This window comes from Nilaparvata lugens, chromosome 3 (assembly GCF_014356525.2).
Source record: "Nilaparvata lugens isolate BPH chromosome 3, ASM1435652v1, whole genome shotgun sequence".
NCBI classification, from domain to species: domain Eukaryota; kingdom Metazoa; phylum Arthropoda; class Insecta; order Hemiptera; family Delphacidae; genus Nilaparvata; species Nilaparvata lugens.
Window position 1 is genome coordinate 55,237,849 of NC_052506.1, and position 13,473 is coordinate 55,251,321.

The following is a 13,473-nucleotide window of genomic DNA, read 5'->3' on the forward strand; positions in this document are numbered from 1 at the left end:
AGGCTGTAAGTCCATATTTTACGGCTGGAGCGTCATCGGAAAAAGAGTAAAAAGTACTGTTTGCTGCGGAAAACATGCTTTTTCCACCAAATGCCAATCCCAACAATTAGAAAACCGTGTAAATCATGACTCCTTAAAGGTGCAGACTTGGGAATGGTATCAATCTCTTTATAGTTATGTGTAGAAAGAGATTATTCATTAAAAAAACATGATGGCGGTAAAAATATATCGATTTTCAAGAAATCGTCTGTAATTCTAATAATGTCGAGGATATCGGATCAATTCAGCCATCTGGAAGCTCCAAAATAACCATACTACGATATCCGAAAGATTTTTCAATTCCATCAACTTTTATTATGGTGAATATAACTTCGAACTCTTGAAATCAGATTTTTGGCCGCCATCTTGGATTTTTCTATGATGACAAACATTTTTGTGATTGCCATCATGGATAATCCATTTCGACACATCTTTACGAAGAAATTGATACCATTTTCAGGTCTTTACCTTCAATGGGTCATGAGTTACATGGGTTTCTAATTGTTCAGGTTTGGCATATGGTGGAAAAAGAGTGTTTTCCGCTGCAAACAGTAGTTTTTTCTCTTTTTCCAATGAAGCTCCAGCCGTAGAAGGTGAACTTAACGCCTTCAACTAGATGTCATTTTGAAGCTTTTATAATATTCAACAACACTGTGCCAATAATATTGGTGTTTGTTCACTCTGAATACATTAATAGGGTGAAAATAGCTATTTATGTATTAAGAGCGTAATGCGCCACTCGATCGCTCGCGCAAAACAGTTATCACGCGACGCGAAGCGGAGCGTGATAATTTTGCAAGAGCGATAAAGAAGCATTACGCGCGAATTACATACAAATTTTTTTCTACAACTGCCCAAACCTGTTAAATTACTTATATCGGCGGAGTTACAATTACAGACCTTTTAGCTTAAGATCTGACCTTTTGGCGAGCTGCTTACCATCAGCAGATTGGCGAGCGTAAAGAAACTCTTCTGCGCATGCGCGAATGATTTGCGAGCGTAAAGAAAATTTACTACGCATGCGCGGATGGTTAGCGAGCGAAAAAGTAGATTCTCCTCAGAAATGAGCTGTTTTACGAGGAGAATTAAGTATGTAAGTTCTTTTTTTACGCGCAGTTGTAGAAAAATAAAATTTTGTCCCCAAAGAATTCTAATTTCGAGAGTTTGAATTTATATTCACTACAGTAAAAGTTGGTGGAATTGGATAAATGTTTCGGATATTGTAGTATGATTATTTTGGAGCTTCCAGATGGATGAATTGATCCGATATTCTAGACATTATTAGAATTACAGACATACTTTTACCGCCATCTTGTTTTTTTCATGATAACAAATATTTTTGAGATTGCCATCATGGATAATCTCTTACTACACATAATGATAAAGAAATTGATACCATTCCCAAGTCTGCACCTTCAAGGAGTCATAATTTACACGGTTTTCTAATTGTTGGGATTGGCATTTGGTGGAAAAAGCATGTTTTCCGCAGCAAACAGTACTTTTTACTCTTTTTCCGATGACGCTCCAGCCGTAAAATATGGACTTACAGCCTCCAACCGGATGTCATTTTGAAGCTTTGGAAATATTGTAAAACAATGTGCCAATGATACTAGTATTTGTCTACTGCGAATACATATACAGGATGGAAAGTAAAATATTGTCCCCGAAAAATGTATTTTTCAAGTTTTTAAAGTTGAATAAATAATGGAAAGAGTGGTCGAAATGAGATGATTCTCTCGAACATCATTGTTTGGTTAATTCTAAACACTTTGGTGGTAAAACCAATCCGATATCTTTCACAATAACTGAATAACAAGCGATATTAAAATTTCTGTCAATAATGATCGCCATCTTGTATTTTTCAATGATGTCGAATATTTTCGTTGTTTCCATCATAAATAGTCTTATTCGTCTTGTTGTAACGAAGAGATTGAGACCATTTGCAAGTCTCTATCTTGAAGTAGTCATGAAAAAATCGATTTTATAGTTCTAGCTTGTTACCTCATGCGTATGGAATAACGCACCAGAAATCATGCAGGGTTTTCTTTGGAGAGCGCTAGAGAACTCATTTTTTGACGTTCAGGGCATAAAGATATATCGTTCCAAAGTTGAAAAACGCTCTAAATTTCATAGATTTGAAATTTCTCAGTATCCCTTGCACAAAAAAGTTATAATGGAATGAAATTTAAACAAATTTAGAAAAAAAAGTTTTTTTGGCTTTTGAAGGTTATAACTAAAAAATATGCGTTTTAGAGGACAATTCTATAAAACAAAAATTGTAGAGGAAGATTTTCAAAATATTTTTGTCGAAAAAACGGTTGAATATCTTGAACGGTTATTGAAATACAACCGATATAGCAAAATCCTGAAAATTTTGGCGGCAGTCTTGTTTCCGAGGTGTTTGCCTGTGATTTCGATTTATCATCATCACGATCCTTATTATGCTAGAGCTAACGAAGAAATTGAGACATCTACCACGGCTCTTACTCAAAAATGACCACGGAATGACATTTGCGCCCAGACTATTAAAGAAACTAAGAACATAGTAATCTTTGAAAGACAGGTGAGAGAATATTAATTTATTGAAGTTGCACACCACGTTTCAAACATTTATGGTTCAGTGTGTTGATCCAGTTAGGTTTTATGTTCTTATATATAAATATATTTTATATGTAATACTTTCCAGACTATTGTTTTACACTTGTTTTGAAGATTTCCTATACTCTTCTAGAGTCACCAGGAAGGCATCTTAAGCAAACAAAAAACATAATCAAAATCCACCCTTAGGCCGGTTACAGAGCTCGACCGACCGTCAGTGCGTATGTACCATCCTGACCATACGCATCCATACATCAGTTTTTCTAACTCACAAAATGGACGCCTTTACAGATTTTTCAAATGCAGCTTCGTAAATGAAAGATTAAAAGACGTAGATATCAAGTTCACCCGATGGTCGCCCAAAGAACATTTCAAAGGGAATTTAATACGATCATGTACATCATTGCTTGGGGATGAAGATACATTTTTTAACTACCTCAGAATGTCCATCAGAAATTCTGATGAGTTATTTCGAGCTTGTATCACCATTGGGAATACTTGCAGTCACTTTGAGCTACGGATCAAATAAATGTAAATAATAATATATTATTTTCCCAATAAAAAATTTAGAAATGATTGAAAAAATGTAGAGATAAACTCTGAATTCAAATATGACACTATTAATTGAATTCATTCATTATGCTATTCAATTCAATATCAGCTGATTGTCGGGCAGAGGTGTCAGCACATTGGTTATGTTGCGATCGGGCTACTGATCAGTACAGCTCTGAAAGCTTCAATAGCGCGTCAGTCGACCGATGATGGAATGGATGCGCACGAGCTCGACCGATGGTCTTCCTACGCAGTGTAAAACGCATGTTCCTGACCGTGCGCATGCGTGCCGTCAGTCCTGCTCTGTACGGATACATGGAATATCTATGGAAAAGACAAGCGCGAATGACGTACGCTCTGACGGTCGGTCGAGCTCTATAACCGGCCTTACACTTGGATGAATGAAGAAGAAGAAGAAGTAGGTTGTAAACACATAATTCGGTGTCAATATTTTTGAAAAAATAATGTAAATATTGGAAAATTTTTGTATTTTGAGGTTTATGTAAATAATTATTGTTTAAACTTGATCATTCAATGGTCATAGAATTACATGTCATAGTTGGGTTTTCGGCTTTTGAACAACATTATTAATATATAGAGCTTTATCAATCTTAGACCTACTATATGCCTACATGCTATTGGCCTACTGTAACAATTTTTCCCTTGCAAAATCAACTTGATATGTTTTTATCTAAGGAGCGTATGAGAAGAACCTTTAAAAAAAGCTCAAGTTCCAGATCCCATTCAAGTATAAAAATTTCACCAATTGAAAGACATCTGTCAACTACCATTCAGGAGCCAGTATCAAAGCAAACAACTGAAGCAGCAAAACTTATCAACAATTACAAGGTTGAATCCAATCAGAGTTTACAAATAATACCGTCTGACTCATCAGTATCTACTACTCAATCGAGAGCGTCTTACCCCTCAGCAATCGAACTACAACTAACTAAAATGGTTTGTTCGGATCTGCAAGTATCCCTCTTCTTCATGTCAAAAATTGAGGCACTACTAATGTCTGAAGAAGGGAAAGACTTCCAAGACCACGTTAACTACTTTGTCTTACAACTAGTCAATCAGCTAATCGTTTTAGAACAGAGTGTGCATCCCTATGTGATCAACTGCTACTACAAAATCTTCCATCTTTTCAGTGAACTCTATTCATATCCCGAATTGAGATGTAGAATAAATGAAGGTGTTATCAAGAGAGCTGTGGATCAGTTTGTTCTTTTGTCCGCTCATGAGAAAATCGAAATATTTTTCAATTGTTTGGATTGTCTTCTGTGTACCATACTGGAACTCTCTGATCCTACCGACATCACTTGTGCTCTACTCAAAAGCTTGTATGAAACTGTTCGGAGGTCTCCAACCCCAGGTACCTTTCAGGATGGAATCCTCAAGTGTTTATGGAAAATTATTACTATTATCCCAAGCTGTGATGCAGAGGAACTGGATTACAGGCGTGTATTTTCAGATATCCACGCTTTTTTCAACAAATATCCAACCGAATGGTGGCAAAAACAGCCCTCTGATACGCCTTTAATTACTGTTAAAACTTTGCTTCACATTTTAGTCAAATTGAAACCCAACAATACAAAATCTTGTCTAAAACTGGTGAAGGGTGTAACATCTGAATCTGAAATTTCCTATTACTGTAATAAGATAACCAGATTTATGACAGATCATGATGTGAGTGATATACAAAACGATAGCAGTCGGCATAAAATTAATAAACCACTAAGAAATCAACTATCAAAGATTTTAGAGAAAATTGAATCACGTGATGAAAGCCAGGAAGGACTTCAGTTGTTGTATAACTTTAAAATTCGAAATCCAGAAGAAAATATCGAACCGTTTCTCGATGAGTTAACTCACTTTTTGCGAAGTTACATTGATCGAGGTCTGCATAGTATCGAGTTGGAACAACGTTGTCTGCGAAACAAGCCTTCTTTCGATTATCATCAGACAATTAAAGCTTTTGGTAAGAAAATTGATTTGAAAAAGAAAACTTTCAATTGTCCAGAGGTAGAAGATTTACTGGAAAGACTGCATATTATTCAAGAAAAAACTGGCTGGTGTGCAAATGACGAGGTTCTAATAGCGAACACCACGAACATTGATATAATTCCGCTTGATGATGTATCACAGTTCGATTTCAGTTATTGATTGTGTCTAAGTAAAGCTCAAAGTTACATGGAAAATTCAATGCACTCATAGATTTTATAATTATTGTATAAATCAATATAGAATATCTCCAGATTTTCTCAATCTAGTGAATATTTGTCGTTTGTCATTTTTGGTCGATTATAAGAATAATAAATGAATGAAGTTGAACCAATTTATTACATACTAAATTGGATTTGTAGCTTTAACATACTCAAACATTATCGCGAGTTGCGCAATTTTTCTCAAAGGGTTTTCGAGTGATGAATGATTTTCTAGATAAGTAATTGAAGTGTAGAACATAAAAGTGAAGAGTTGAGTTCAGTTGAGTCTGTTATTATTTGTTACGGAAACTATTACATTCTTGCTCTACAGAACAAACTCACATCTGAGATTCTTACGAGCGCATAAGTGCCGACAATAAGCATAATTTAATGTTCAAATCATGTCTGCTAAATGTAACTGTCTACTGTACGTTTGCTGCATGTATTCAATAGTTTTATATTACAAAAATGAAAAGAGATTCCAATTTTTCAATACAGTAATACATAAAAATACAAGTTTTTCATCATCAATAATTTATTGTCCAAGTACATCAGATGAAATTTAATACATAATAATAATCAAGACATTTATAATTCATTCCAAATTCTCAGATAGTTATTCGGTAATAATTGTTATTATTTCCATTTTTTATCACATTGCTCTGAGAGTTTTTCATCAAAATATGACAAGACTTTGATAATTATTCTGCTGCTATGTTTAAGAATGCCCTAACCATTGAGACAATGTTGAGCATCATTGCCTTTTGTATCAAGTAGATCGTGTTTCTTGAGGCACCTGGTTGACTTAGGTTTGCAGTCACTTTTTCCCCATCAATCTAACTGCAGATATTATGCCTGGGACGATTTCCACTTGATACCAGATATCCTTTATCTCAGCTGCCAGGGGAAAATACTTGGAAATCTTTTCACTATAGTATTGGATTGCTTAGTCATCTCATGGCATGGGGAACAGTATTGATGATTAGAAGTGGTCAAGAACATTTGCAGTCTGACGAAATTCCAGTTCTCCAGGGCATCTTCCAAGGGGACAGTCTAAGCCCTTTATGGTTTTATTAGCATTGAATCCACTCTCAGCAATGCTGAATTCAGCAGAATGTGGATGATATAAAGCTCTATGCAGGAACAGAACACCAGCTAGGGGAGATGCTGCAGATGGTGAGAGCATTTTCTGCTGATAATGGAATGAAATTTGGCTTGGAAAAATGCAAAACACCTAGTATTTTGAAAGGGAAAGTAAACCCCCAGGAGCTTGACAAAGGTTATGAGGTCTTTGGAGCAGGGGGGCCAGATGACGATGACACCTACAAATTCATGGGGTTTGGCCAGTCTAGGCAGATAGATCAGAGAGACATGAAGCAGAGAATGAGAAAAGCATATCTCAACAGAGTCATCTCAATGGGAAAAATGTGATGAAGGCCATAAATACTTATGCGGTGCCTCTCTTGATGTATACTTATGTAGTGATCAGTTGGACTCAGACTGATATTGATGAGCTCATGAGAGCAACAAGAGTCCTCCTCACAAAATTCAGAGCACATCACCCCAAAGCTGAAATTGAGAGACTGATACTCCCCAGTCATGAAGGTGGGCGGGGGCTGCTGGATCTCAAGTGGTTGTGTGACAGACAGGTGCATAATAATTATGAGAACCTACTCTCTTACAAATCAAAAGCATCTTTATAAAATATCCTTAATAAAATCCTTATATCCTTAATCCTTATAAAATAGTCAGAGAAGCAGATAAGAAATACACCCGTCAACTTATCAGAGCAAAACATCAATGCAGCTCAAAGTAGTAATGAGCATGAAAGAGAGGCCCTGGAACAGTTGCATTGGAGGCATTTGTTGAATTGAGAAAGCCTGATATTGATGTAGATCAGTCGAATGCCTGACTCAAGCATGGTGACTTGTGTATTGAAACAGAAGGTTTCATGGTGGCCCCCTATTTTAGCACACCCCACCACGAAGCCAGTTACTTTGTATTTGATATTTGTAAAATGTATGTATTCAGGGCTACTTATTTTTATCTATAAAATAGCATCAAACTGTTAGTAAAACGTTTATTTGAAATTTATTTTTAAAACCTGAAGATAATGTAATATATCGAAACTAGTTGTTTTAATTTGTGTTTTTAATCTGTTATTTTATATTTAAAACTTTTCAAAAAAGGGAACTATGATGATATCATTATTTTGTTCTCATTTTGTGTGTGTTTTTGAAAAAACTGATTTTTTTCAAATTATAAGGTATTTTTATAGCGTATCCATAAGCATTTCAATTTTTTATTTCACATACTTTTGGCACACATCGTAATCTGTAATAGAATTACAATCAGTATTTCGTTATGGAAAACAATATACTATTTTTTCTAAATGTAGATAATGTCTCAGATTGTCAGATAACGTGGTCGTGCCAGCTGTGGACCGTGACGTGAACGTGAACGGCAGACGGGGCAGCCTGAGCCGGTCGCAGCCGCAGCCGATGGACGTTGACGCAGCCGCAAGCAGTAAAGCGTCGCCGCGTAGGGCCGCATCCGTGTTGCAACCTCTGCCCATCGCCAACTCTAGAGCCAATCAGGCCAACACACCCGTTACTACTACTATTACTACTCCACAGTGCTCGTCGTTAAATCAACACAGACCTAGTGTTTTGTGTGATAGGAGTAATAGAAGCTCTCCCAGTTGTAGAACAAACACAAGTGGTCCTAGTTTGTCTCAGAATAGCAGTGGTAGTAGATCAAATATGGGGCCTTCATCTAGTACAAACTCAGGGTCGTCTCAAGATAGTGGTATTAGTGGAACCAGTATTAGACCTACGAACTCCTCAAACCATAGTTCATCTCAAGATAGTGGTAGTAGTAGGTCTAATATAAGGTCTATGAATTCTTCAAACTCAGGTATATCTCACGATAGTGGTAGTGGAACCAGTAGGCATAGACCGTCGTCAGATCACCGTAGTCTGAACAGTTTGTACAATGCAAATAGCACCATCATGGCGGCGTTCCGGGTCAATGATATACCATTGGATCACAATCGGACCATAAGGTTAGCGGCACTTTCCCGCGTTCAGGAGCGACTAAACGCAAAAGCGGCTGCGATTGCGGCGGCGGCTGTGGAAGAGCCTTCCACTCCGCCCCTCACCACCCAGCCAAGCGTGCCCAAGATGGCGATGTTCGTCCTCGACATCACACGTGCGCTGTCGGCCGACTGCCAAGTCACGTGGCTGCCCATCAAGGCGGTCGCCGACGGCTGTCCGGGAGACACGATCTTCTACTCGCTGGTGGCTGGCAACGGGGAACTCATCATGTTTGGTGGCTTGCAGGAGGAATCGTCGCTTTGTCAGCCTCACAACTTTGTTGAAGCTGTGTCCAATGCCTTGCATTTCATCACTGCGCCTCGCACTGTTATCTAGCTTATCGAGAGCACTTGGCTAATCGTCCTTTGAAATCTACATCTACGTTAGATTCTAACTCATAGCTTATCAATATTCCTGACGATAAATAAAGTTGTTGATACCACCAGCCTCCGGACCTTTTCAAACAAATATAAATCACTTGTTTTCCAACAAAAAACCTCTTTTCATTACATATAAATTTCTATTTCACATGCCATTCAAATGTAGAAGCATCAACTCATAGAAAATATATAAAATATTTCCTCATTCGCGAGAATATACTTGGAAGCACATGTGGGTCTCAATACTGTACGTCTAAATTATAAGCACTTTTTAAATATTTATTTTTGAAATTAAGAATATAGCCAAGTAGGTTGTCTACATTTTTTCGAATATAAACGATAAGTGCTTGTTTCAAATAAAGTTTTTTGTACCTCAAGATCCGTATACTCAACAACTTTTTTCTTTTGCTGGGTTACCTCAAATCACAAGTATACTTGAACATAACCCCTTCACTTTGCCAATCTAAAAGATTCAATTAAGACTGAATTAACAGCAATTGATAAACATATTTTTTAACATTTACTTGCGCATCTAAAAACTTCAGAAACCGCCATACAAGGGGAAATTTGTAACACTTAATCGATTTACATTACTTGAGTACCATTTTTCTTGAGTGGCATGCGAAGACATTTCTATGTAATTGAAAAGGGTATGCTTTAAAAATTTAGTCATTTGTGTTGTTAGTCTACCTTCAATTTGAAATCTACATGTAATCAGTAAGTATAAAATGTAACCTACATTCTATACTCACTGCATTTAATAGTGCGTTTCAATTGCTTTGGTATTTATAATTATCGAGAATTCTTGAGGATTATTCTTACTTTTAATATACATATTTTTGTGATTTGAACTTTTATCATATCAGTTTTATTTATATCATTTATTATATCAGAGTACAAACTGGTTACTAGTGTCATTGTAATTCACAATGTAATTTCATCTTTATATTAGTGTATTTGTGCTCCTGAAAAATCTTGGCGGGTTTGTTTCACCTGTGAATTGGCAATACTGCCTACCACTGTGATATTGCAATAAGTTAAGTTGAATCCTTGACTTTTTTCTCAAGATTACATAGATAGCTTCAGCAGATTATTGCTAATAAATTAAAACCAAGGACCATTTTTTGTTCTTTATATGGCAAATATAAAAAATTGGCTTCGTTATTTAATAGAATCGAATATTGTAAGAAACATAATGTTCCAAAATGTTTATCTCATTTACAATAAATATTGCGATAATGCAACGTAGGGTCGAATGTTATAATTGACAGTAGGCCTACTTGGCAGCACCATACCCTATCTATACTTGACATCAGTAGCATGTTTGTAAATTGTGGATTCGTTTCAAGGCACTGGATCCCGATCCCATCTTCATATCCAGCGATGTCATACAAATCTTATCAATTCTATCTTTGAACGGTATCACAATTCGTAAACTCACGAAATCCAGACTCCCTGTAAACTAAAGTGTAATCACAGGGAGTTGAAACGCGTTCGAATTTAAAACTCGTGTAACTGTGGCTGTAAAAGTTTGATACCAAATTAAAGCAATTCTAAATCAAGACGCCTTTCCACACCATTAAAATTGTTTTTTTGGTTACGTTGATATATCGATGTGGTCTTACAGGTGGCACCGTATTGCGTTTTCTTGAAAATTCCTCAACATACTCAATACTATTAGAAATTAAGTCAATCTACAGAGTGTTCAGAGCTCCCTATCAATATTCTAGGACATTTATCCTGAGTAAGAAACATTATCTAATAAATAATAATTTAAACTGTCCAAAAGTCCTCAGTTACTCAAACAGCCGTCATTTTATTTTTTCTCTCTTATTTTTTTCTAAATAATGGCTGAACATACGGAAGTGAAACTTTGCACAAACTACAAAAACTACGCAAAGCTATAAAAAATTATATCCATTTTTCAAATTCCTAAAACAAAATAACGGTTGTTTTATGAACTTATCAAATAACAAAAAACTGTTGATTTTACAAAAAAATTTCTTGCAAAACTTTTTTAAGTAAATTTAAATTACAAATCGATTGACGCCTCATTTTTTAAGATTCAACTAATATTAAAATTGAGATATGGCAGGTCCAGTGATAGGTGACTGCTGAATGCCAAGACCAAGAGAACTAAGTAACGTTTTATTATTTTCTGAAATAATCTAAAATAGCTGACGAATAACTTGCAAAGCAGATTGAGATTGTTCCATTATTCAGGCAGACTTTGGCAGCATGCCTTGGCGTGCACTGCGTCCAGTGGTCATCTCTCACAAAAGCTGCCTGATATCACATAATATTCGTTCTATCTTGAAAATGAGGTGTCAAACGATTTGTGATTAAATTTACTAAAAAACGTTATTGGTTGCGTTCAAAGCCACTGAACAATTCCATCGTGTTTTGTTTTACGTTCAGTAAAAACCCTGATCAGATTAGTGATCACAGAATGGAAACTCGGCTAGTATCCTGACGCCAAAATCCGCCATCTTGAAAGAAAATTTAGCATTGTAATTGTAATATAGCATAACATTGTAATATAGCAGTATTTATTTCTAACAAGATGATGCAGTCACGTGTCGTGGTCTTGGTGCACTCAAGTCTTGGTTAGATTGATACCTTCCATTCTGTATGTATTCTGTGGCTGAACGGTTGCTCATGAGACAGATGTTACCCCTGCTGCTTATATTTTTGTAAACAAAACTAGAAGCTAACCTATTTCATTGTATAATCAATTGAAATGGAAAACCAACAAGTGATTGGAGTTGTTTTGAATGCTTTGTAAGATATTTTAAATGTTATTAAATTTATGTAATCATGCATTTCTCTGCTCCCAAATAAATAATAATGGAGTCTATTATTTGTAAATAACCTTGTATTTAGTCATGTCTGTTTACGTTCAGCTACTCTGTTTTCGTTCTTTTCCATCGGTAGAAAAGTATAATGAGCTGATCAGTAAACGAACCGGATATGACGTATTTTTTCTCTTATCAGTTAGACCAAAGACCTTAAAGAGGTATAAACCGACAATACCTATACCTTCCCAATGCTAGCTCTTACTTGAAATTGAAGGCTACCATTAAGGTATTTTAGCGCGAGATATTATATAATATATACAGGTGATTCTTAATTAAGATAATTTAATACGTGATAGCAGAGGTAAAAATAAGAAAAAAGTTCTTATAAACATATATCCATAAACGCTTCATTAGCGAGCTATACAGGGTAAAAGATTTCGCCCGGAATTCAGTTCCTCTGATGAAATACACCAATGCTGAATTGTTTGGGGACTAGTTTTTGAAAAACTTATGCTGTATTCATATGGAAAAATATCTGAAAAATTGAATAAAACTAGTCTGGAAGCTGTAGTGTGAGTAGTTTTTGAGAAAAAAGTTGAAATATGCAAAAAATCTAAGTAGAAAAACACAGACTTCTACATTTGATGCTCGATACCTTTCTTTAATGACAAGTAAACAAATCATTTTTCCAAATAAAAATTGTAGAGAATTTTATTCTGAAAAGAATGATGTAAGCTGTGTAAACTAAACTTAAATAATAGTTAAATGAAATGTATTCTTATGTAGTACATTATACCACAAAAATTTGCTGTTTTATGAGGAGAGAACTAATAACTCATAGGTTGTAGCTGATTGCAAATAAAATATTCGGTTTTTTTTTTAAAGTCCTATTTTTATATGATGGTAACATATCTAAATGACATTATACTTATACCTAAGACTACAGATGATGTTCAAAGTGACCTCCGTGTTGTTCTTAATCTATATAATAAGAGAGAGTAGGGTTGTGTTTGTTCGCATCAAAACATGTCAACTTGTGGATCGCATACCGGAAAAATGGGAATGATTTAGATCTCCAAATTTTGCTCTTAGACTCTAAAAATATCAATCTCGTGCACCTGGAAGCCCAAATTTCAATTTTCCTTCTAGATTTTTCAGAATTAATGTTTAAATCTATGCTACCGTACATGAAGTTCCATAGTTGCAGCTCAGAAGTGTGTGTTTTTTATGATTAGGTTATAATGCTGTTACAAGACTAATATCTTCGAACGGCGGTCTAGCATAACGGTAAAACGCTAGCTTATGAAGCGATGGACCCTCGGTTCGATTCCCGATTCTTTCCAATTTTTTTTTGTTCTTAATTTTTTTCCTTGAAACGTATTATCAATTATTTTTTGAAGGAATTTGTTTTCATTAAAATTGAACTTGGATTTTATCAAATAATTATTTTTAATGTAAAATTTTGCCACCAGTACAAATGAAATGGATATAGTCTTCATGCAGTAGGCCTATCATTGAATTTCATAAGAAAAACATGAATAGATCACAATAAAATAAGTAATAATTTATATTCTTCAGTTATAATGTACTATTAGACACGAATTCGCAGTGAATCGAGTATTGTAGGTATTTTGTTTGGGATTGGAAAAACAAAAGGCTGCCTGATTCAAATTGAGGAGGATCTAATCGATACTAAAATTTATTGATGTACTGGAAAAATCGATATGATTTTTTGAGGTTTTCAAGTATTATGTCTTCTTCAGTTTTCTATACTATAATAAAGGAAAGAACTGGCTTATACAAG

At 35.4% G+C, this 13,473-nt stretch overlaps 1 protein-coding gene across 3 annotated transcripts in view; it reads left to right on the plus strand.

Moving 5' to 3' along the window:
• Positions 1–10,450, plus strand: part of LOC111049011 (F-box only protein 42) — a 44,280-nt gene extending 33,830 nt beyond the window's left edge. For all 3 annotated transcript variants that reach the window (XM_039424076.1, XM_039424073.1, XM_039424075.1), the window contains one exon: positions 7,807–10,450. In XM_039424076.1, coding sequence (XP_039280010.1) covers positions 7,807–8,827 — 1,021 coding nt within the window. In that variant the 3' untranslated portion in view covers positions 8,828–10,450. The remainder of the gene's footprint in view (positions 1–7,806) is intronic.
• Positions 10,451–13,473: the final 3,023 nt, after the last annotated feature.